Below are 25,056 nucleotides of genomic sequence, written 5' to 3'. Positions count from 1 at the left end.
AATCTGACATCTTCTGTCCTCAGCAGGCATGGCAACTGCCTTTACATGCATGACACAGAGGCAGGCAGATTTCTGAGTTCGAGGCCAGCCTGGTCTACAAAGTGAGTTCCCGGACAGCCAGGGCTATACAGAGAAACCCTGTCTCGAAAAACCAATATATATCAATCTAAATAATATAAAATTTTAAAATTGGATTTTTAAAACATATATATGGTTCATTTGTTTGTTTGCTTGTTTATTTATTTGTTTGTTTGTTTGTTTGTTTTATGTGCATTGGCACTTTGCCTGCATGTATGTCTGTGTGAGGGTGTCACATCACATGGAACTGAAGTTACAGACAGTTGTTGTGAGCTGCCATGTGGGTACTGGGAATTGAACCTGGGTTCTCTGAAAGAGCAGCCAGCTCTCTCACCCACTAAACCACTAATCTAGGACAAAAAAGGTAAAATTTCATCTCCCTTTGTCATGCGAACATATGTACAGCTGAATCCACCTCATCCATCAGAGTGAAGTTTCTTTATGTTTGTGGAAGGTCTTAGTTTAAGCACTGTCAGCCTTTCTGAGCATAGTAAACTAGGCGGATACATCCTGGACAGGTGAAAAGGGAGGAGAAAAGAGTGAGCAAATGTTGGAAAAGGGAATGATTTAAAAGGATGATCATAGCTGCCACCCCAATTGACCTAGAATGTATTTTTCATGGATCCATATATTCCCTAGACCATGAATTGGCTTTTTTCAAAAAGCACAAGTCTGTGGAAATTCACTAAAGTTGTTACATAAACCAAGAGTTACTTCTATGTGTGGGATTTTATGGAGCAGATGTATACACTGTTTAATTCTCCGTGCACTGAAGGACATCAGATTGTGCCTCGCTTTCAGCTATTGAGGAGAAATGTGCTGTAAACAGTAGAGCATGGTTTCAGTGTCTACTTGTCTGTTCCTTTCTAAGGTAAATGCTCCAGACAGTAACTGCATCTGTGGTTTTTAAGAAACTATGTTTCCAGATTGGAGCCATGTAAATGTTTCCCTTTCCTGCTTCTAATGGTTTGTCTTTGGTTTTCAAACCTTTGACTGTATCTTATGTGAGTTTGTTTTGAATGAAGCTGTCTAGAGTTGACTTCACTTATTGAGTTTTGAGATTTGTGGGGATTTTTTTAAATTACATGTTAGAAAGTTCACACATTTTATTCCTTGTATATGTGTATGTGTGGTGTGTGTGTGTGTGTGTGTGTGTGTGTGTGTGTGTGTCACTGTCATCATTACATGTGTAAAGGCATGAAAGTTAGCCACTTGGTTACTTGATGCTCTGTTTACAGTGTTTACCTCCTTCTCTGTTGCCGAAAAGATGATTGCAGTCTCCTGTCAACAATCCTAAATATTTTTCTCCCTTGGGACAAATTTTTCTTTTTCTAAGGCTGTTTTTTCACTCTAGTAACTGCATGATTTTTCACTTCTAAGTTTTCAGTTTTTCTACATTGGCTCGCCCTTGGAATTTCTAATTATTCTCCAAGAGCTTCCTAGATTTTTTTCTTTTTTCTTTTGTTTCATCTCATTTGCTTATAAGTGATTATTGAAGCATTTTGTGGTTGCTAATTTAAAATACTTGCCAGATAATCACTTCCATTGATTCTCATTTTATTCATGCTGAGATCCTTCTTGGATTGATGAGTATTTGTTTAATTGAAATTTAGTTGAAACATGGACATTTAGGGTATCATGTTATGGGACTCTGGGTTTTAATTGATGCTTTTTTTTGTGTTGATTCATCCCATAAAATTTTGACAGGGGGGAAGGAGAATTCCAGGTTATTTCTTTCAAGTCGGGCTAGAAGTCCAGGGTCCTCATTTAGACTCCATAAAGATTCAAAATAGGCAGGGCTTGTCCTTAAGACTGAGATACAATCAACTGCCCTCTAACCAGTAGCCCCTCACTGATAGCACCACAGCTGAGATAGGTCAAAGGACACTTTGCTGCTCCTACATGCCCCTTACAAACACTACAGGGTAAAGATTGTCTTCATTCCTGCTGAGCATTGATCCATAGTCCTGACTCCACACTGTCTCCTCTGTATCACTCTAACAAGGAGGCCTAGGGTGCTGTGTTACTGTAGAGTGATGCTAGGAGTTTAGATTTACTAACTCTTACATAGAGCAATAGGGGTGTCTTCCTAATTCCTAGAATAAAGATCTACAGTCCTTGTTTGGCTTTTTAGACCCCATAGCCTGCCCATGAAAGTCTTTGCTCGCTGCTCTTTGCTGTGGTAACTGAGGAATGAGAATACAGTTGTTTTCTGCTTGTTTTTCCTGTAGCATTAGCTGAAGAAGAGGTGATTGTTTATTAAACTGTTTCCTGCCACCCTGCCTCTTTTCCAGTCCTTGGTTAAAAAGAGCAGGCTTCCCCCAAAGGCTTAGGACACAATGCTAGACTCTGAGCTGCTAAATCTGGATCTAGTATATACAAAAGCAAGATAACACAGAAAAGATAAGAAATGAGAAAGGAAATAAGGGAGGGAGGTAATGAAAGAGGAAGAAAGGGGCAGAGAGGCAGATTTACCTTGTATCTCTCTCATTGGAAAACAAGGTCCCTTATTAGTACTGACTTTTTCTACCTCTTAGGCTCTTACGTTGGCTACACATTTGATGCTCAGCTTTTGGACTTGTGCTTAGAAGGGCTGAGAAAAAGAATTGTTTCAACAAATCCATCTTCCTAGAAACAGATGTTCAAACTATAATATTTTGAACACCAAGGTCATTGCATGATTATCAAAATTCAGTATTTCTATATACCTGTCAAAGGTTTCCATTCCCTTGTACCTCTCAGCTTCTAAGAGACTGTCTAGGACATCTAACCATAGCTTAGTCTGTGACACAAACAAGAATGTTAATCTGATTTATTTCTCTAAAAAAAATATCATTTCCTTCCTGTCAGTAATGTCAGGATGATGGGTAACACTTCACTAGGTGATTTCAGAGTGAACAAATATTATTGGATCCATGAAGATGGCAGGGTGAGTGAACTATAAAGTTGTTTAGACTTAACTGCACTTCAATACAAATGTTTTCTTTTCTCCTAAGTGGGGAGCCGTTCCTGCCTCTGGTACAATACCATGTGAATCTGTCTTTATTATTTGATCTATATAAAAAGAATAAACAAATTAAAAGACATTTCTCTTTTTTTGAGATTCACTTACTCTTGTTTCATGCATATTCCTGCATATTCACTTACTCTTGTTCCATGCCTTCATGTGTGTCTGTGTGCCACATACATGTCTAGAGTCCTTAGAGTCCAGAAGCGGATTCTAATCTATTGGAACTGTAATTACTTACAGTTTGAGCAACAAGAACATTCAGTGCTCTTAAGTGCTGACCCATCTCACCAGCCCCAACTTCATTTTAATTACAGTAACTCATATCTGTAATAAATAACATGAGCTACTATCATTACTGTGTGCCCAACTGCTTCTCTTCAAATGGTAAGAAAGCCTCTGTTGCTGGGCTCCCTTCCTCTTCTCTAAACATAATGCTTATTTCCCAGTTCTAGTCTGAATGTTTCTTAGAAAATTTTGCCTCAATGTCCTTTTCCCACTGTCTTCTCTCTCAAAGTCCTTATGTATATGTGGGATTTGTGTCAAGCATGCCAGCCTACAACCTATGCTGGGAATGGCCTGCCATTTCTTAAGGGAATTGATAGACTAATGTATTCTTAAAGAATGAGTAGATTACATTGGATGAAAGGCTGAGTTTGGTAAGGAGAGAACAATATACATGATTAGCACTCTGTTGGCACAGTGAAAATGAGTTAAGGGACAGTAGAGACAGCAACACTATTTTTCTTGCAACTACTAACAAAATTCTAAGGAGGGACAGAGGGACTGAGTTCTAAGTAAGCATGGTAGCAGTGCAGCTAAGAGGCTGGACATCACTTCAGGAGGGATTTGGATTTTACCAAAAATGTACGCTTTTCCAAGGGCTATCCATTACATGTGTAAAACAAGAGCAATTGCATACATACCGGGACCCTGCTGGTTGGTCCCTAATCTGCCTATACAGTTCTGATATCTATTGCTCTAGTATAAAGCTCGTAAACATTCATCAGAAAAAAAAAAATCTACGAACATTGCCTGAGCATACACATCCCTTTCCTCCTTGAGCATCTCACTCTGGAGAAGCAACATTAATTGCTTGTCTTCTGGAAACATACATAATAATGTTGATCCAAAGGTGGTTGCAGGGACTAATGAAAACAACTGCACCACTTGTCACTTATACAATTGTCATCCTTCATCCTGGTCACTTTTCAAATCTACTTGAAATTACAAATTCTACGAGGTGGCAATGGGACTGTATCAAAAAGAGTGGCTATAACCAAAGGCAATGTTGTCCTTTAAAAGGGAAATACAGCAATGTCTGGGGACATTTTTGTTTGTCTCAGTGGTTTCTGTCTTTGTTCTAGAATGATACTGTTTAAATGTGCTCAGCTTTCACAGTGTAAAACTGCTAGACATAATGTCAGTTGGTAGCAGTGTTAGTCTCCATGGTGGCTTAGGTAGCATTTAAGATACCGAGAATTAGAAACACTGAGGATTATTTGAAGTAACCTGAAACTCTCTACTCCTGGTAAATTTTATAAGTTGCTATTGGAAAGTTAGACTTAAATTTCAAATACATAGGTGTGCAAAAATTGGAAGATATCAAAGTTTTTGAATCTGAAGAATTGGGGTTAAAACACAATTGCATTTGTATTTAGGGGTAACCAATGTAAAAGCTAGACTTCTGCTAATCAACAGACTTTTTTAATAGAATGCAACAGGACTTACTTTTGTAACAAAGGAGCTCCCCTAGTAGTTAGAGAATGTAGCTGAATACAATTATAAGCTCTCTGATAAGCAAGATGTAGGTAGGTCCTTAGCTGTCTCCTGGGAGAGTACACTTGATAATTGAGAATCTATCAGCAATATTTTAATGAGTTTAAACCCATTGGCCCTGAATCTCAGAATTTATCAATACTTGTTACCTAAATTTTCAATGCAAAGTAATGAAGTGTTAAGTAATAATCAAAAGGAAAATTTGTGATTATGGGGGAAAATGTTTTACAAAAGAATTAAACAAGTACTTCCAGCATAAAATAAGAGTTAAACCTTTGATAAGCCAGTAAAACTTAACAACATACAGTAGGAATGTAATGTGGAGAGGAAAGCAGAGAGTTACAGGCAGTACCTAAGGGATTTATTCAACTTCACAGATCATTAACTAGCCAGGGTCAGACCCAAGTCCCAAGGATATTATGCTCATGAGACAGATTATTCAGAGAATAGACCCTTCCCGTGGTTCCTGGCACATAAAAGATTTAGAAAGAGTTATTATAATTCCATGTTAATGTTCAAATCGTGTAATTTTTTATTTATTTTTTTTTTAGGAAAGAAAGTTATTTATTTGGCTTACACTCCAAGGTTAGCAACTCGTCACTGAGGGAAGTCAGGGCAGGAATTCAAGCTGAAGAAAAACCATGTAAGAGTTACTGCTTACTGACTTGGTGCTAGGCTCTCATTCAGCTACCTTTCTTACACATGCCAGCCCCACCTGAGTAGGATAATACCACCCACAGTGGACGCTCCTACATCAATCAGCAGTCAAGACAATGCCCAAAGGTCAGTCTGATGGAGGCATTTCTGCAACTGAGGTTTCCTCTTCTCAAATGAGTCAAGTTGATAACAAAGTTTAGACACCACAGCAAAATAATAATAATAAATAATAATAAATAATAATTTTGGATAACCGAGTGGTCCTCCCTAAAAGCATACATTTACAAGAAACACCAAATAGACTACTCAAGTTGTATTTATATAATGATTCATTTTATACACACACATATAATATACAATAATGCATATACAATAATAACTAAGTAATAAAAGACTAAGAATTTGAAAAAGAGAGGACATGGGAGAGTATGAATGGGGAGACAGGAGTAATATAACTATTTGTTTTTCTATTTGTTAACAGATATTTTACATTTTAGTTAAGTCAGGTTGCCTGTTTATGGTTTATCTTTTTAAAGGGGTAAACCATAACTTCATTGCCTAGGACTTTGTTACAAACACAAAATAAACCAGTTTGGAGATAGTAAACATTTAGGTCTCTTGGTCTTTCCATTTTTCCATATACTTTCAGGTTGTTAATTATCACTCATAAGCCAGTAAAAGTACTTGATGGTGACTGGTCTCTAAGTATTTTCTGCTTTTTTGGAAACCTTGCACCCCATATTCTTCCCTTTCTTCTGAAAAGTTGCCTGTCCATACTAAGGAATATGAGGTTTTGGTCAGTTTCATGTGTTGCTTTTGAGATTGATTTTCTTAGCTTTTACCATGAGACCCTCTTCTCCAGCTGGGTATTGGAGTCACTTTGTACATCTGTACATATGTCAAGACATTTGAGTGACCAATCCTCATTTGTGTCTTCCAAACAAGCCAATAAATTTCCTTCTGACCCAAGTAGAGTATGTTTGTTGGGTTTTCCTATCAGATCTTTGAACATCATGGTGTGTTTGCCTTCACAGTTCCACATCTTTTGGGTGGGGCAAGGTAACAAGTACTTCCTTACTTCAGAGTCTTTATCATCAGGTGCTCATAAAATTACTAGGCTGAAGGTGTGGCAAGTTCACAGGACATATAGTAGAAAAAGCCAGAATGGTGAATTTGAGGAGCAATGTCAGGAGACAAAGGCTAAAGTGACAATAAATCAGAGCATGTCAAAGGACACAGAAAACCAAGACAAACAAAACAAAATACAAAATACCACCAATGTTTCAAAAGCAAACAAAATACTAACCAAAATGTCTTTGGGGATCTGAAAGCAAGCAAACACATGCAACCAAAGCAAAATGTTTTCAAAGCAAAGAAAGAGGTTAAAAAAAAATCAGATACCTTAAATAAAATACTTTGAAGACAGATGTAAAGGGTATTTATCAAAGTAGGATTCTTCTTAACCAGCTCACAAAAAACCGAAATAGACCACTGACCAAACCAAGGGAGGTCAGGAGTCCTGGGAAGAGCACCCCAACAGTGCAGAGGAAAGAACACCAGATGGCGCTCTTTGCCCCATCTACTGCGAGGATGAAGACCATTCTCAGCAATCAGACTGTGGACATTCCAGAGAATGTCGATATCACTCTGAAGGGGCGCACAGTCATTGTGAAGGGCCCCAGGGGGACTCTACGAAGGGACTTCAATCACATCAACGTGGAGCTGAGTCTTCTTGGGAAGAAAAAGAAAAGGCTCCGGGTTGACAAATGGTGGGGTAACAGAAAGGAACTGGCCACCGTCAGGACCATCTGCAGTCATGTTCAGAACATGATCAAGGGTGTCACACTGGGCTTCCGATACAAGATGCGGTCTGTGTATGCTCACTTCCCCATCAACGTTGTCATCCAGGAGAATGGCTCTTTGGTTGAAATCCGAAATTTCTTGGGTGAAAAATACATCCGCAGGGTTCGGATGAGGACAGGTGTTGCTTGTTCTGTCTCTCAAGCCCAGAAGGATGAGTTAATCCTTGAAGGAAATGACATTGAACTTGTTTCAAATTCAGCTGCCCTGATTGAGCAAGCCACAACAGTTAAGAACAAGGATATCCGGAAGTTTTTGGATGGCATCTATGTGTCTGAGAAGGGAACTGTGCAGCAGGCTGACGAGTGAGGAGGCCTCAGTTCCTGGCTCCAGAAACGAGATCCTGATCACAAGAACAATTTGGGCTCTTTTGGGAGAATAAAAGACTTATATATTGAAAAAAAAAAAAAAAAAAAAAAAGAACACCAGATGGCCTGGACTCAATAGGGTCACATAGGTACTGATTTCCACATGGGTGATTCCTTCAGTGAAAATGAATCATTCGGGCTGGACAAATGGCTCAGTGGTTAAGAGCACTGACTGTTCTTCCGAAGGTCTTAAGTTCAAATCCCAGCAACCACAAGGTGGCTCACAACCATCCATGATGAGATCTGACACTCTTTTCTGGTGCATCTTAAGACAGCTACAGTGTACTTAGATATAATAATAAATAATTCTTTAAGCCAGAGTGAGTGGGGCCAGCCATAGAGAGCAAAGACCCTGAATTCAAATACCACAGCAACCACATGATGGCTCACAACCATCAGTACAGCTACAGTGCATATGTATGTATATAGATATAGATATAGATATAGATATAGATATAGATATAGATATAGATATAGATATAGATATAGATATAGATAGATACATATGTATATATGTATCTATATATATGTATATATATGTATATATATATATGTATATATATGTATATATATATATATAATAAATCTTTAAGAAGAAAGAAACAAAGAGAGAAAGAGAGAGGAAGGAAGGAAGCAGAGAGATAGAGAGAATGAATCATTCTCTGAGTTGTGGCACCAAAACTATCAGCACAAAAACTACATCTCTCATCTAAAGGGAATAGAGATAGTTTATTCTGCAGCCATTCTGAGTGACTTTGAGATTTAGTTTGCCCGAAATTCCATGTCCCAATGTGAAAACAGTTTCACCAAGGTTTTATGGTTTCATAGAGCAGAGAAAGTTATAAATCATGGCAAGTTTAAAATCCATGAGCATGTATACCAGAGAGGCAGGTACATCAAGGCAGGGGAAGCTTTTCTATAGGCTCAAGATGCTTTCTAATGGCATCCTTAGGCTTTCTGTTGGTAGAAGATAGTTGCCTGCCTAGCCAATAGATTCCAAAAAGTTATTTGTTGACCCAAAATGTTAATTGTGACAGGGAGGGTGACAGTTGGTTTGTTAATTGGGATCTGTGCTCACGTATATTAATGCCTGGCTGAGATGTTACCAGGATCGCTGTCCTGAGAACATACCTTTTACTTTCACAGCTGTGTTAATTGCTACATTATTGACTAAAGGCAAGTTGAGGCATCAGTTTAGATGGCCATCCATAGATGGATAGATAGAGAAAATGAAATACACATGTCATTTGCAAAAAAGTAAGTAGACCTGAAGTAAGTTTTTAGAAAGCCACTGAGAAAGATAAGTATTGTATATTTTCTGTCACATGTAAACTCCAGATTTAAGTATATATTTACATAGGCATACATAAATACACATAGGATATGAGAGTAGAAAGGATGAAGTTAGAGGATAAGGAAAAGATTTACGAAGTGAATATGAGAAAGAAAGATGGAATATTTTCTCTTATTTGCATAAAGATTCTAAAATTACATATTACATATGTAATTATAGGAATATATACACACATACATTCCTATAATTACATATATATATATGTATATATATATATGCACACACACATATATATGACATGAAATCAGAAGGGAAAGCCTTTGAAGGGAGAAAGAAACAGTAAGAGAAATGAAGTGTAATGATGGTGGGCATTGGGAATATATAAAAGAACAGGGTATGAGGATTAATGTATATGAAAAACCTCATAATGAATCTCACTGTTTTGTATAATAACAAAACATAGAATTCAACAAACCTGTATTGCTTCTGCTATAAGACACTTATCAGTAAATTACATCATTACCTCCTATCAGAACTAAGAATTTAATTAAATATTCCTGTTATGAAAGTATACAAAGCCATTCAAATATTCAGGCTTACATGCTAAATGACTTTGCCAGAATTCTTTATAAGTTCACATTTCAATGAACAAGGAATTTTTCTGTGGGACATTTCAGAAATTTGGTAGGGCAGGTGCAAACCCAAATTCAGAGTGTTCTGACAATCAGTCTTTCTCACAAGTGACCAATTTCATCTGCATCACTGTCATCATAATTCTGCTTAGAACACCCTGGTTCCTGCTACATGTTTCAATAAGATTTTCTCCAGCTTTCAAGGAGGCTGTGCGACACACAAGGGAAACTCCTTGGACTCTGCTGATAGTTGAGAGGAATTCAGTTTTAGAAACCTAAGCCCTGACTTCAAGGAAAGTCTAATCTAAATGTAAGTGTTGAAGCTTTTGGCGTTGTCACTTGCCAGCACTCAGGAGGGAGAGGCAGGTGGATCTTTGAGATCAAGACTAGCCTGTTCTACAGAGCCCAGGACTACTCTATCTTAAAAAATAAATTAAATCCATTCATGAATGGCTATAATTCTTTTCCAGTCTTTACACCTGAAATAATTGTTTTATATTTAAATAACAATTAGCAAATCTTACACATAAACACCAGAGGAAAGATAAAGCAATATATGTATCTCCTAGGCAGATGAATGCCGCTGAAGTCAAACACCCATGAAAGAGTCAAGATTCAGTGAAGCCCAAATAGAAACCTAACCGCTCGTCTTTGAAATACTGCTCCCCCAGGGAAGTCAGACTCTCTAGCCTTTGTGTAATTTCTAAAGCTTGTCTGTTTTGTTTCAGCTGGCGGGCTTCATCTATGCCTGTTATGTTGTGAGATGTATAACTGAAGAAGAGGACAGCTGTAAGTATTAAAGCTCTACCCTGTGTCTTTCAAGTTCAAAGCTTCCTCAATGCTTCCTTCCCAGCTCTCCCATCTCAGAAACAACACCCCTCAAGACCTCAGCAGAATAGGAAACAAGTCGTTAGTGCCCATCAGGATATGCCAGTCTTCACAAAAGAATCAGCATATTAAAGAAACAAAGGAGCATTCATTATGAAATCATGCATTTCCCCTTTTATTGAAAGTTATTTTAAAAAAATCTGTACTTAGAACAATTCTAGTAGAGAATAAAATAGGAGATTAGAGACAGAAGTGAATTCTAAAAGCAGCTAATGTGAATATTTTCCTTTGTCACAGTTCAGTCATTGTGTTCAGTGTCAGTTTCATCGAGGACTACAAATCTTGACAATCAATAATTGTTGATAGTCCTTAAAACTATACCAACAATTGAATATCTAGTGGAAATCAATTGATATAACAACAATAGGTATGACATGACCTGAGATGGCATGACATAAGATGGTATGACTTGATTATGATATGATATGATATGATATGATATGATATGATATGATATGATATGATATGGCATGATCCGGTATGATACAATATGATATGGCATGATCTGGTATGGCATGGTATGATGTAGTATGTTAAGAACTAGCATGGTATGATATGACCCATGCTAAAACATTTTGAGTAGTGGGGCAGGGTGTGGTTGGATAGTATGATAAGGGGAAAGGAGGAATCAGGTGGATTTCTAGATGTCTGTTATGAGTAAATGAGTACTTAGCAGTGCTTCTTAAGGAAAGTAGAGTGGAGAAACAATAATCACCTGAGTGTGGACAGCTTGGTTGAGATGTAAGAGAAGATATGCAGTGAGTTTTTACCATATACACAAAAGCCTTAACAGAGATTAGGGCAGATAAAAGATAGGTAAGGTTTTATATATATGGACCTATCAGGCTATGTAATCAACCTCCATCCAAAATAACACTTTTACAAAATGCTTATGCTCATTTAACAAGGCTAAAGACAAGAAAAATTAATACTGAAGCACCAGAATGCTTATTTATACACTGACATCCCTGGGAGTGGTCCAGTAAAAAAGTGTGTTCAATTTTTCCTTATCGAGTTTTGTTTGTATAGTACTAGGCAGAGTTTCTCTACACTCACAGTTCCCCTGGGAAGAGCACAGCATTGTCCTGAACTGTCCCATAGGAGAAATAAAAAGGGTAGTCTTGAGACACAAAGTAACAATGTTGAACCACAGTGAGCAAATTCTGAGGCATCATAAGCAGATGGTGGATTGACTGGTTTCTCTAAAAGGTAGTGTGCCTATGAGCTAAGGAGACAACTCAGTGGTTAAGGTAAAGTGTGCCTATGAGCTAAGAAGACAGCTTAGTGGTTAAGGTAAAGTGTGCCTATGAGCTAAGGAGACAGCTCAGTGGTTAAGATAAGTGTGCCTATGAGCTAAGGAGACAGCTTAGTGGTTAAGGTAAGTGTGTCTATAAGGTAAGAAGACAGATCAGTGGTTAAGAGCACTTGCTGCCCTTACATATCACACCTGGATTTGATTCTTAGCACACACACTGCTGCTAACAACTGTATGGAACTCTAATTTCAAAGGATTTGACTCCATCTCCTGACCTCACCTGACACTGCATGGGTGTAGCATGTAAACAAAAGACTAAACACCCTTACACATTAAAAAGGAAAAGATGTACTTAAGCCGACAGATAGCTCAGTGGATGATCCCTAAGACTCACATGGTCAGAAGAAGAGAGCAAACCTCACATGTCATTCTCTGACCTCCACCCACAGATAAATTAAATAAATATACTTTTTAGAAAGTTGTGTCCCTGCAAAATCATTGTTTACAGTTACTGTTAAAGCAATGTTTTAGAAATATCTAAAATCCCAAGGTATTTTAGAATGAGTCCAGAATACTTAAAAACAGCTAGTGACATTTTACAGATGTTAAAACTTCACTTTATAGAAACTAAAATATGAATAATATAAGTCCCAAAGTATAGAATCCTTGTATTAAAATTCTTAATATATCAGAAAATACAAAGTATAATGATGTTGTCTTAGGAAAATCTGTCCTAAGTAAGCTTTATCAATATCATGTAAATCCAAGGAGATCAGAAGTCTCCAACATCTTTTAGATAGATAAATCTTATGCCACAATATCTAATAAAATGCTTCCACAAAACTTCAGAAAGTAATGTCTTTTATCTATTTTGTTACCTCCTCATTCCTGCCTTTATTAATCCAAAGGATAAGAAACTATATCCTATACAAGTTTCCTCATGGTGACCAGAGAACTCAAACTGTTTGGCTTTCCTAAGCCATTAGCATCATGTTTAGACTCTGACAGGCAAAGCACACAGCCTACAAATGTGTGTCAAGGCTGCTTGCATACAGTGAACTTTGGTGACTTCTAGTTACGTTTATCTGTGGTGATTTCCATCAACAGTTAGGAGTGTTTACAGAGTAAACTCTTAGCCAGCATTTCTCACACACGATCATTGTCTTACTCTCTAACCATATGCTTATCAAAAGACACTGACCAGAAATCTGACTCCTAATAATCTTAAGTAAAGAGGAGTTGAACTGTTTGTCCAACTATGGGAATAAAGAAAATTATTTTGACCCTTATTTTTAAGAAAGCCAACAAAAACAACAAAAGGGGGTTCTCTGAAAGCAAGCCTTGAAGAATTAAGAAATCTCTGGTGCTTGTGCAACACTGAAGCTTCCCCGGTATCTTTTTAAAGCCACCTGCTTGTCAAATTAGTTCTCTCCATCCCTAGAGGAAAGTTTAGGTTCTGTAACTTGTGGTTAGAACACACTGTAGAGATAAGGACAAGGTTATGGCTACCAGGTGGATAAAATAAGCTTGCGGATAATCTGAGAGTGAACAGCTCTGTGCTCAGGCTTCAGAGTACCCAGCAGAAGTTCGACGGTACTTATACCTTCAGCATGTTCTACCTACATCTCAGTTCCCAAATAATGACTCTGAGATTTAATAATATATGAATGAATGCTTATGCCATAAGCTTTGACTCATTCCCCAACTATCTCATAACTTAATTAACCCATTTACTGTATTATATGAATGCCACATTGCTGGTTACCTCTTCTCAACTTCATGCATCTGTTTCCTCAGTGTTTGAATCTCTTCCAGCACCCAGAGTTCCTATCTCCCTACCAGAACTCCCAACCCCTATTTCCTGCCTCAGCTAATAGGCCATCAGCCTTTTACTGGCAAGTGATGCTTCCAAATATTACACAAAGAGATTCTCTCTACAGGGAGAGGCATCAACCTGGAAGGAACCATGAACCATGAGCATCAACACAAGTTAGACTCCATAAAATAGTAAGAAATCATTATTCAAATAGAGGGTACTAGACTGCAATAACACGGGAGAGGGGGGGAGATTGAGAGGAAGAATTAATATTTCAGGCTAACCTCACACTTACTATGTAGCCAAGATGACTTCAAACTTCTGAACTGATTCCTCCTCCCAAGTGCAGGGATTATAAGTGTGCCATGTTTTTGCAATGCTAAAAGTTGAGCTCAGTCTTGTGTGTGCTAGGCGAGCACTGAGCCTACCAAGCTTCATGGCTAGCCTTATAACAGATCCATTAATACAACATCTCTTTGTAGTGAAAAGCTTGAATGGGAACTTCTCTGTGCTTGACCCCATAGTCAAAACCAGAGCCAAAGCCTGGCCAATGAGCTGACTGCATGAACTCACAGCACACCACTGCCACCTGCTGTTCACACTACAATATGACATCAGGCAACTGGCGAGCATGTTCTGTTTCCTATGAATCAGTAGAGCTGTCAAGAAAACACACCACAGCGTCAACACCTTAAACAACAGAAACTTATTCTCTCCCAGTTCTGAAAGCTGAAACTCCAAGATCGAGGTGTTAGCACACATATTGTCCTGAGACCTCTCCCTGCCTTATATAGGGTACCTTTTCAATGTCCTTGTGTACCATATTCTCCATCTCTTTCTAGTTATTTTTAATAATTTCGAGCCAGTTAGACTGCAGCACTGTTCTGATGACCGTGTGTAACTTTAATTGGCTCTTTAAAGGCTCTGACTCAAATTTAAGCCCTCTATTTATAAAATGAGGGACATTTTATAAATATAAATAGATAGCTGCTATACTTGGATAGCTAGTCCCACTTCCAAAGAACAAATAGCAGCAAGACGAAGGACTAACTCGGAGAAAAGCCCTCTGGACCAGATACCTGCAGAGAAGATGATCTTGACAGCTAGTCTTCTGATGGATGATGTTGGCTGGTGGCCACAGTATCACATCCAGTTATGCCTGTTTTTAAAGTGGCTTGGAAAAGAAACAGTTGGATGACCTTAGCCATCTCCTTCTAGACAAAAGGGCTGAAATACACCGCATCTCTGAGGACCCCCTAACAAATACATGGAATGAAAAAAGAGAGAGAGAAAAGATGCCTTGCACGTAGGCCCTGAAAGAGAGCTTTGTCACTAAGTGAGCCTGGATCACCAGGGACAATGAATGCTCTAGGTAGCCTCTGCTCTACGAGGTTGGTATTGTGTGGAAGGAAGTAAAAGAGAAACAAACTTGAAGCTCATGGGAGGTACAGTTTAAATAATAGAAAGTAATTAGGCTGAAGACAACAATCAGTGATGGCATTTTATAATTGCGATTAATTTGAAGGTTAATTTCCTTTGGTGCAAAAATCTTATTTAAACGTTTACCAGGAAAGGAAATTAGTATGTTACTATCAAGAGGCTTAGAATACTTCTGGGAATTCATGTCAATTATCAATTGGAAATTAGGTTATGTCTGTAGTAGGAATTTCAATTCAGTAGGAATTAAAATTATATATATATATACAATTATATATAATATATATAATTATATATATGTATATATATATATATAACATATAAGATTGGGGTGCCACCTATTTTATATATATAGGTGGCACCCCAATCTTCAAACCAACAAGGTTGGGCTGGGGTAAACAGTGTGACATTTGCATTTGTTTATTTGTTTGTTTGTAAGGATTAATTATAAATGTTTCTAACAAAGGAATCTAGTCTATACATGAGCAATCCTGACAAAAAAGAAAATTGGATATGGATTGCTGCCTTTGTAACTAATGAAGTTGTTTCAATTCTTTCAAGAATTACCAGGAATGAGGCTGCTGAGGAATGGCACAGGTACACATACATACTCCAACATCACTGAGTTAAAATGAGTAAGAACCATACTTCAGTGAGTTCCAAACCTGCCAAACCTACCCTTGTCTGGGTTCTGCATTGATCATTACTCCGTTTTCCCACCGAGAATAGTCAGGCCTCAGGTTTCAGAATGCTGTAAGCAATCATCTTTCTGTATCCAGAGAAGATGGGCTCCAGGATTCTCCAGGGATCTATATATGCTCAAATCTCTTACATAATATGATGTGGTACTTGTACATAACTCTGGCATATTTTAAATTATCATTATAATGCTTAATACAGTGTAAGTTGTTAAATGGTATTTTTAGAAAATATTAACACAAAAGAATGTCTTCATACATTCAATACAGATATTACCTTTTTCCTTAGTACTTTCAACCCATGTTTGTTTATGTCTATGAATGTGGAATATGTGGGGGCCCTATGTATGTGTGTGTGTGACAGGGAGAGAGAGAGAGAGAGAGAGAGAGAGAGAGAGAGAGAGAGAGAGAGAGAGAGAAGGAGGAGGAGGAGGAACTCATCTTCCAGTGAATTTGCCAGAAACAGGCATAGCCTCACAAGAGGGTACTGTCAGCAAAATCTTTCTGGCATATGCAATAGTGTCTGGGTTTGGTGGTTGTATATGGGATGGATCCCCTGGTGGGGCAGCCTATGGATGATCCTTCCTTCCATCTCAGCTCTGAAGTTTGTCTCTGTAACTCCTTCCATGGTTATTTTGTGCCCCATTCTAAGAAGGAACAAAGTATCTACACGTTGGTCTTCCTTCTTCTTGAGTTTCATGTGCTTTGCAAATTGTATCTTAGGTATTCTAAGTTTCTGGACTAATATCTGCTTATCAGTGAGTGCATATCATGTGTGTTCTTCTGTGTTTGGGTTACGTCACTCAGGATGAAATCCTCCAGATACATCCATCTGCCCAAGAATTTCATAAATCCATTGTTTTTAATAGCTGAGTAGTACTCCATTGTGTCAATGTACCACATTTTCTGTATCCATTCCTCTGTTGAGGAACATCTGGGTTCTTTCCAGCTTCTGGCTATTATAAACAAGGCTTCTATGAACATAGTGCAACAATCTTTCTTACCCATTGGAACATCTTCTGTATATATGCCCAGGAGAGGTATTGTGGGATCCTCCAGTAGTACTATGTCCAATTTTCTGAGGAACTGCCAGACTGATTTCCAGAGTGGTTGTACAAGCTTGCGATCCCACAAAAAATGGAGGAGTGTCCCTCTTTCTCCACATCCTCGACAGCATCTGCTGTCTCCTAAATTTTTCATCTTAGCCATTCTGACTGGTGTGAGATGGAATCTTAGGGTTGTTTGGATTTGCATTTCCCTGATGATTAAGGATGTTGAACACTTTTTCGGGTGCTTCTTAGCCATTTGGTATTCCTCAGTTGAGAATTCTTTGTTTAGCTCTGTACCCATTTTTATGGGGTTATTTGAATTTCTGGAATCCAGCTTCTTGAGCTCTTTGTGTATTGGATATTAGTCCCCTATCAGATTTAGGATTGGTAAAAATCCTTTCCCAATCTGTTGATGGCCTTTTTGTCTTATTGACAGTATCTTTTGCCTTACAGAAGCTTTGCAATTTTCTGAGGTCCCATTTGTCAATTCTTGATCTTACAGCACAAGCCATTGCTGTTCTGTTCAGGAATTTTTCCCCTGTGCCCATATCTACGAGGTTTTCCCCCACTTTCTCTTATATAAAATTTAGTATCTCTGGTTTTATGTGGAGGTCTTTGACCCCTTAGACTTGAGCTTTGTATAAGGACATAAAAAAGGATCAATTAAAAAAAAGAAAGAAAGAAAGAATTGATCAATTCCCATTCTTCTACATGATAACAGCCAGTTGTGCCGGCACCATTTGTTGAAAATGCTGTCTTTTTACCACTGGATGGCTTTAGCTCCCTTGTCAAAGATCAAGTGACCATAGGTGTGTGGGTTCATTTCTGAGTCTTCAATTTTATTCCATTGGTCTATTTGTCTGTCACTATACCAGTACCATGCAGTTTTTAACACAATTGCTCTGTAGTACAGCTTGAGGTCAGGCATGGTGATTCCACCAGAGTTTCTTTTATCCTTGAGAAGAGTTTTTGCTATCCTAGGTTTTTTATTATTCCAGATGAATTTGCAGATTGCCCTTTCTAACTCAGTGAAGAATTGAGTTGGAATTTTGATGGGGATTGCATTGAATCTGTAGATTTCTTTCAGCAGGATAGCCATTTTGTACTATATTAATCTTGCCAATCAATGAGCATGGGAGATCTTTCCATTTTCTTAGATCTTCAATTTCTTTCTTCAGAGACTTGAAGTTCTTTTCATACAGATCATTCACTTCCTTATTTAGAGTCACACCAAGGTATTTTATATTATTTGTGACTATTGTGAAGGTTGTTGTTTACCTAATTTCTTTCTCAGCCTGTTTATCCTTTGTGTAGAGAAAGGCCACTGATTTGTTTGAGTTAATTTTATATCCAGCTACTGCACTGGAGCTGTTTATCAGGTTTAGGGGTTCTCTCTGGTGGAATTTTTAGGGTCACTTATATATACTATCATATTATCTGCAAATAGTGATATTTTGACTTTGTCCTTTCTAATTTGTTTCCCTTTGATCTCCTTTTGTTTTCCAGTTGCTCTGGCTAGGACTTCAAGTACTATATTGAATAGGTAGGGAGAAAGTGGGCAGCCTTGTCTAGTCCCTGATTTTAGTGGGATTGCATCAAGGTTCTCTCCATTTACCTTGATCTTGGCTACTGGTTTGCTGTAGATGGCTTTTATTATGTTTAGGTATGGGCCTTGAATACCTGATCTTTCCATGACTTTTATCATGAAGGGGTGTTGGATTTTGACAAATGCTTTCTCAGCATCTAAGGAAATGATCATGTGATTTTTGTCTTTGAGTTTGTTTATATAGTGGATTATGTTGATAGATTTCAGTATATTAAACCATCCCTGTGGGATGAAGCCAACTTTATCATAATGAATGATCATTTTGATGTGTTCTTGGATTCGGTTTGCGAGGATTTTATTGAGTATTTTTGCATCAATATTCATAAGGGAAATTGGTCTGAAATTCCCTTTCAGAAATTCTCTTTCTTTGTTGGGTCTTTATGTGGTGTAGGCATCAAAGTAATTGTGGTTTCATAGAATGAATTAGGTAGAGTACCTTCTGTTACTATTTTGTGGAATAGTTTGAGGAAAGTTAGAATTAGGTCTTCTTTGAGGGTCTGATAGAACTCTCCACAAAATCCATCTGGTCCTGCGGTTGTTTTTGTTGTTGTTGTTGTTTGTTTTTTTGTTTTATTTGGGGGAGGGAGACTATTAATGACTGCTTCTATTTCTTTAGGGGATATGGGACTATTAATATTGTTAATCGGATCCTGATTTAACTTTGGTACCTGATATCTGTCTACAAGTTGTCCACTTCATCCAGGTTTTCCATTTTTGTTGAGTATAGCCTTTTCTAATAGAATCTGATGATGTTTTGAATTTCCTCAGGTTCTGTTGTTATGTGTCTTTTTTCATTTCTGATTTTGTTAATTAGGATAATGTCCCTGTGCCCTCTAGTTAGTCTGGCTAAGGGTTTATCTATCTTGTTGATTTTCTGATTTTCTCAAAAAAAAAAAAAATGTTCCTGGTTTGGTTGATTCTTTGTATAATTCTGTTTGTGTCCACTTAGTTGATCTCTGCCCTAAGTTTGATTATTTCCTGCAGTCTACCTCTCTTGGGTGAATTTGCTTCCTTTTTTCTAGAGCTTTTGGGTTTGCTGTCAAGTTGCTAGTGTATGCTCTTCTAGTTTCTTTGGAGGTACTGAGGGCTATGAATTTTCCTCTTAGGACTGCCTTCATTGTTTCCCATAATTTTGGGTATTGTCTTAGTCAGGGTTTCTATTCCTGGACAAACATCATGACCAAGAGGCAAGTTGAGGAGGAAAGGCTTCTTTCAGCTTATATTTCCACATTACTGTTCATCACTGAAGGAAGTCAGGACTGGAACTCAAGCAGGTCAGAAAGCAGGAGCTGATGCAGAAGCCATGGAGGGATATTCTTTACTGGCTTGCTTCCCCTGGCTTGCTCAGCCTGCTCTCTTATAGAACCCAAGAATGCCAGCCAAGAGATGGCTCCACCCACAAGGGGCCTTTCCCCTTTGATCACTAATTGAGAAAATACCCCACAGCTGGATCTTATGGAGGCACTTTCCCAACTGAAGTTCCTTTCTCTCTGATAACCCACGCCTGTGTCAAGTTGACACATAAAACCAGCCAGTACAGGTATATTGTGGCTTCATTTTCATTAAACTCTAAAAAGTCTTTAATTTCTTTATTTCCTTGACCAAGGTATCATTGAGTAGAACATTGTTCAGTTTCCGTGTGAATGTTGGATTTCTATTATGTTGTTATATAAGATCAGCCTTAGTCTGTGGATATCTGATAGGATGCATGGGATAATTTCAATATTTTTGTATCTGTTGAGGCCTGTTTTGTGAACGATTGTATGGTCAGTTTTGAGGGAGGTATCATGAAGTGCTGAGAAGAAGGTATGTCCTTTTGTTTTAGGATAAAATGTTCTGTAGAGATCAATTAGATCCATTTGTTTCATAACTTCTATTAGTGTCCATGTGTCTCTGTTTAGTTTCTGTTTCCAGGATCTGTCCATTGGTGAGAGTGGGGTGTTGAAGTCTCCCACTATTATTGTGTGAGGTGCCATCTGTGCTTTGAGCTTTACTAAAGTTTCTTTAATGAATGTGGTGCCCTTGTATTTGGAGCATAGATATTCAGAATTGAGAGTTTCTGTTGGAAGATTTTACCATTGATGAGTATGAAGTGCCCCTCCTTGTCTTTTTTGATGACTTTGGGTTGGAAGTCGATTTTATTCGATATTAGAATGGCTACTCCAGCTTGTTTCTTTAGTCCATTTGCTTGCAAAATTGTTTTCCAGCCTTTCACTCTGAGGTAGTGTCTGTCTTTTTCCCTGAGATGTGTTTCCTGTAAGCAGCAAAATGTTGGGTCCTGTTTGTGTAGCCAGTCTCTTAGTTTATGTCTTTTTATTGGGGAATTGAGTCCATTGATATTAAGAGATATTAAGGAAAAGTAATTGTTGCTTCCTGCTATTTTTGTTGTTAAAGTTGGGATTCTGTTCTTGTGACTGTCTTCCTTTAGGTTTGTTTTTTCTTTTGTTTGCTTTTTTTTGTTGTTGTTTTTTATTTTAATATTTTCTTATTAGGTATTTTCCTCAATTACATTTCCAATGCTATCCAAAAAGTACCCCATACCCCCCCACACTCCCCTACCCACCCATTCCCACTTTTTGGCCCTGGTGTTCCCTGTACTAGGGCATATAAAGTTTGCATGTCCAATGGGCATCTCTTTCCAGTGATGGCTGACTAGGCCATTTTTGATACATATGCAGCTAGAGTCAAGAGCTCCAGGGTACTGGTTAGTTCATAATATTGTTGCACCTACAGGGTTGCAGATCTCTTTATCTCCTTGGATACTTTCTCTAGCTCCTCCATTGGGGGCCCTGTGACCATCCAATAGCTGACTGTGAGCATCCACTTATGTATTTGCTAGGCCCCAGCCTAATCTCACAAGAGACAGCTACATCAGGGTCCTTTCAGTAAACTCTTGCTAGTGATGGCAATGGTGTCATCGTTTGGAGGTTGATTATGGAATGGATCCCTGGATATGGCGGTCTCTAGATGGTCCATCCTTTTGTCTCAGTTCCAAACTTTGTCTCTGTAACTCCTTCCATGGGTGATTGTTCCCAATTCTAAGAAGGGGCAAAGTGTGTACATAACATTTGAGTTCTTTTGTGATTGTGTTACTCAGGATGATGGCCTCCAGGTCCATCCATTTGCACAAATTCATTCCTTTTAATAGCTGAGTAGTAATTCATTGTGTAAATGTACCACATTTTTTTCTATCATTCCTCTGTTGAGGGGCATCTGGGTTCTTTCCAGCTTCTGGCTATAATAAATAAGGCTGCTATGAACATAGTGGGGCATGTGTCCTTCTTACCAGGTGGAACATCTTCTGGATATATGCCCAGAAGAGGTATTGCAGGATCCTATGGTAGTACTATGTCCAATTTTCTGAGGAACTGCTAGACTGGTTTCCAGAGTGGTTGAACAAGCTTGCAATCCCACCAACAAGGGAGGAGTGTTCCTCTTTCTCCACATCCTCGCCAGCATCTGCTGTCACCTGAATTTTTTATCTTAGCCATTCTGACTGGTGTGAGATGGATGATTAAGGATGCTGAACATATTTTCAGGTGCTTCGTAGCCATTCAGTATTCTTCAGTTGAGAATTCTTTGTTTAGTTCTGAGCCCCATTTTTTATTTTTTTATTTTTTTAGTTTAATGTATTTTAATAGCAAACTTACAGGAACAGCACAGAAGACTGACAACATTAAAAACATGTACTTGTATGTAGGACAACTCAGTTAGAAAAGTATAGTGAATGGATGGAATCTACTGTGTGATAAAAATGCTATAAACACCATTTAGTTGCCGTCAATAAGAAATTTACTTATTTTAAAAAAATCCAAATGCTGGCATTGTCCAGAAAATTTTAACAGGTTTATTTATAATTGTTATAAAGTTGAACTGTTGAAATGTGTTCACTGAAACATTTTGCTTGCATTAATGCTTTACATCTTGCATTTATATTAAAAATTCACACACAAATGAACGTGGAGAAACGCCAATACCTGATTCTGTCCCCTATGTTTCCACTCGCAATCATATACTTAGGTACCTTTGACCCCATGGAAAAAATATCTAACATTCAGAACTACTGATAACAGGAAGAAGAGGAAAAAAAATTTTTTTTGAGAATGAAATGTTTCCCCTCATAGTGGACTCTTAAGCACGCTCTCTGCGTATGCGGCGTGCTAGCTGGATATCTTTTGGCATAATTGTTACACGTTTGGCATGGATAGCACACAGATTGGTATCTTCAAAAAGGCCAACCAGATAGGCCTCACTTGCCTCCTGCAAAGCACCAATAGCTGCACTCTGGAAGTGCAGATCTGTTTTGAAGTCCTGAGCAATTTCTCGCACCAGACGCTGAAAGGGGAGCTTGCGGATCAGAAGTTCAGTGGACTTCTGATGGCGTCTGATTTCACGGAGTGCCACAGTACCAGGCCTGTAACGATGAGGTTTCTTCACCCCTCCAGTAGAGGGCGCACTCTTGCGAGCGGCTTTTGTAGCCAGTTGTTTCCTGGGTGCTTTACCACCGGTGGATTTGCGGGCAGTCTGCTTTGTACGAGCCATGGTATGGACACCTCCTTACTTACCCCCTTCTCCTTCGGCTGGAGCTCGGCAAGCGAGAGGCAGCGCTGGCGTTGGAGAGCGGCGGCAGCGCAGCGAAGGCTGCGAACCGAGCCGCATTTTTTAATGGGGTTATTTGTCGAATTGTTCTGGCTAGGACTTCAAGTACAATGTTGAATAGGTAGGGAGAGAGTGGGAAGCCTTGTCTAGTACCTGATTTCAGTGGGATTGCTTCCAGCTTCTCACCATTTACATTGATGTTGGCTACTGGTTTGCTGTAGATGGCTTTTATCATGTTTAGGTATGGGCCTGGAATTCCTGATCTTTCCAAGACTTTTTATCATGAGTGGGTGTTGGATATTTTCGAATGCTTTTTCTGAGTATAAGAAAATGATCATGGGGTTTTTGTCTTTGAGTTTGTTTATGTTATGGATTACATTGATGGATTTCCTTATATTGAACCATCCCTGCATCCCTGGAATAAAACCTACTTGGTCAGGATGGAAGATTGTTTTAATGTGCTCTTGGATTCGGTTAGCTAGAATTTTATTGAGTATTTTTGCATCGATATTCATAAGGGAAATTGGTCTGAAGTTCTCTAACTTTGTTGGATCTTTCTGTGGTTTAGGTATCAGAGTAATTGTGACTTCATAGAATGAGTTGGGTAGAGTATCTTCTACTTCTATTTTGTGGAATAGTTTGTGCAGAACTGGAATTAGACCTTCTTTGAAGGTCTGATAGAACTCTGCACTAAACCCATCTGGTCCTGGGCTTGTTTTGGCTGGGAGACTACTAATGACTGCTTCTATTTCTTTAGGGGAAATGGGACTGTTTAAATCGTTAACTTGATCCTGATTTAACTTTGGTACCTGGTATCTGTCTAGAAATTTGTCCATTTCGTCCAGGTTTTCCAGTTATGTCAAGTATAGCCTTTTGTAGAAGGATCTGATGGTGTTTTTTGATTTCTTCAGGATCTGTTGTTATGTCTCCCTTTTCATTTCTGATTTTGTTAATTAGGATGCTGTCCCTGTGCCCTCTAGTGAGTCTAACTGAGGGTTTATCAATCTTGTTGATTTTCTCAAAGAACCAGCTCCTCCTTTGGTTGATTCTTTGAATAGTTCTTCTTGTTTCCACTTGGTTGATTTCACCCAAGTTTGATTATTTCCTGCCGTCTACTCATCTTGGGTGAATTTTTTTTCTAGAGCTTTTAGGTGTGTTGTCAAGCTGCTAGTGTGTGCTCTCTCTAGTTTCTTTTTGGAGGCACTCAGAGCTATGAGTTTCCCTCTTAGAAATGCTTTCATTGTGTCCCATAGGTTTGGGTATGTTGTGGCTTCATTTTCATTAAACTCTAAAAAGTCTTTCTTTCTTTATTCCTTCCTTGACCAAGGTATCATTGAGAAGAGTGTTGTTTAGTTTCCACGTGAATATTGGCATTCCATTAGTAATGTTGTTATTGAAGATCAGACTTAGCCCATGGTGGTCTGATAGGATGCATGGGACAATTTCAATATTTTTATATCTGTTAAGGCCTGATTTGTGACCAATTATAAGGTCAATTTTGGAGAAGGTACCATGAGGTTCTGAGAAGGTATATCCTTTTGTTTTAGGATAAAATGTTCTGTATATATCTGTTAAGTCCATTTGATTCATAACTTCTGTTAGTTTCACTGTGTCCCTGTTTAGTTTCTGTTTCCACGATCTGTCCATTGATGAAAGTGGGGTGTTGAAGTCTCCCACTATTATTGTGTGAGGTGCAATGTGTGCTTTGAGCTTTACTAAAGTGTTTTTAATGAATGTGGCTGCCCTTGCATTTGGAGCATAGATATTCAGAATTGAGAGTCCTCTTGGAGGATTTTACCTTTGATGAGTATGAAGTGTCCCTCCTTGTCTTTTTTGATAACTTTGGGTTGGAAGTTGATTTTATTCGATATTAGAATGGCTACTCCAGCTTGTTTCTTCAGACCATTTGCTTGGAAAATTGTTTTCCAGCCTTTCACTCTGAGGTAGTGTCTGTCTTTTTCCCAGAGATGGGTTTCCTGTAAGCAGCAGAATGTTGGGTCCTGTTTGTGTAGGCAGTCTGTTAGTCTATGTCT

General features: G+C 38.4%; 3 protein-coding genes across 5 annotated transcripts in view; 2 read left to right on the top strand and 1 right to left on the bottom strand.

Moving 5' to 3' along the window:
* The window catches only part of Nkain2 (sodium/potassium transporting ATPase interacting 2), a 1,169,480-nt gene that overhangs the window by 1,118,084 nt on the left and 26,340 nt on the right, over positions 1–25,056 (top strand). For all 3 annotated transcript variants that reach the window (XM_021173756.3, XM_085842724.1, XM_085842725.1), the window contains exon 5: positions 10,404–10,464. In XM_021173756.3, the coding sequence (XP_021029415.1) occupies positions 10,404–10,464 (61 nt within the window). The remainder of the gene's footprint in view (positions 1–10,403; positions 10,465–25,056) is intronic.
* Positions 7,082–7,804, top strand: LOC110302938 (large ribosomal subunit protein uL6). The gene has a single exon (XM_021173757.2). The coding sequence runs from the start codon at positions 7,082–7,084 to the stop codon at positions 7,688–7,690; it is 609 nt and encodes a 202-aa protein (XP_021029416.2). The 3' UTR covers positions 7,691–7,804.
* LOC110297393 (histone H3.3A-like) lies at positions 22,249–23,064 on the bottom strand. The gene has a single exon (XM_085842723.1). The coding sequence runs from the start codon at positions 22,964–22,966 to the stop codon at positions 22,556–22,558; it is 411 nt and encodes a 136-aa protein (XP_085698849.1). The 5' UTR covers positions 22,967–23,064; the 3' UTR covers positions 22,249–22,555.

This window comes from Mus caroli, unplaced genomic scaffold, assembly GCF_978045245.1.
Source record: "Mus caroli unplaced genomic scaffold, Mus_caroli_1 scaffold_9, whole genome shotgun sequence".
NCBI lineage: Eukaryota > Metazoa > Chordata > Mammalia > Rodentia > Muridae > Mus > Mus caroli.
The sequence above is the reverse complement of the archived record's forward strand: the minus strand, read 5'-3'. Positions and strand labels throughout refer to the sequence as shown.

Excerpts from the sequence above, each read along its gene's own strand:
- LOC110297393 (XM_085842723.1), bottom strand. The coding sequence starts at position 22,966 with ATGGCTCGTACAAAGCAGACTGCCCGCAAATCCACCGGTGGTAAAGCA.
- LOC110302938 (XM_021173757.2), top strand. The coding sequence starts at position 7,082 with ATGGCGCTCTTTGCCCCATCTACTGCGAGGATGAAGACCATTCTCAGC.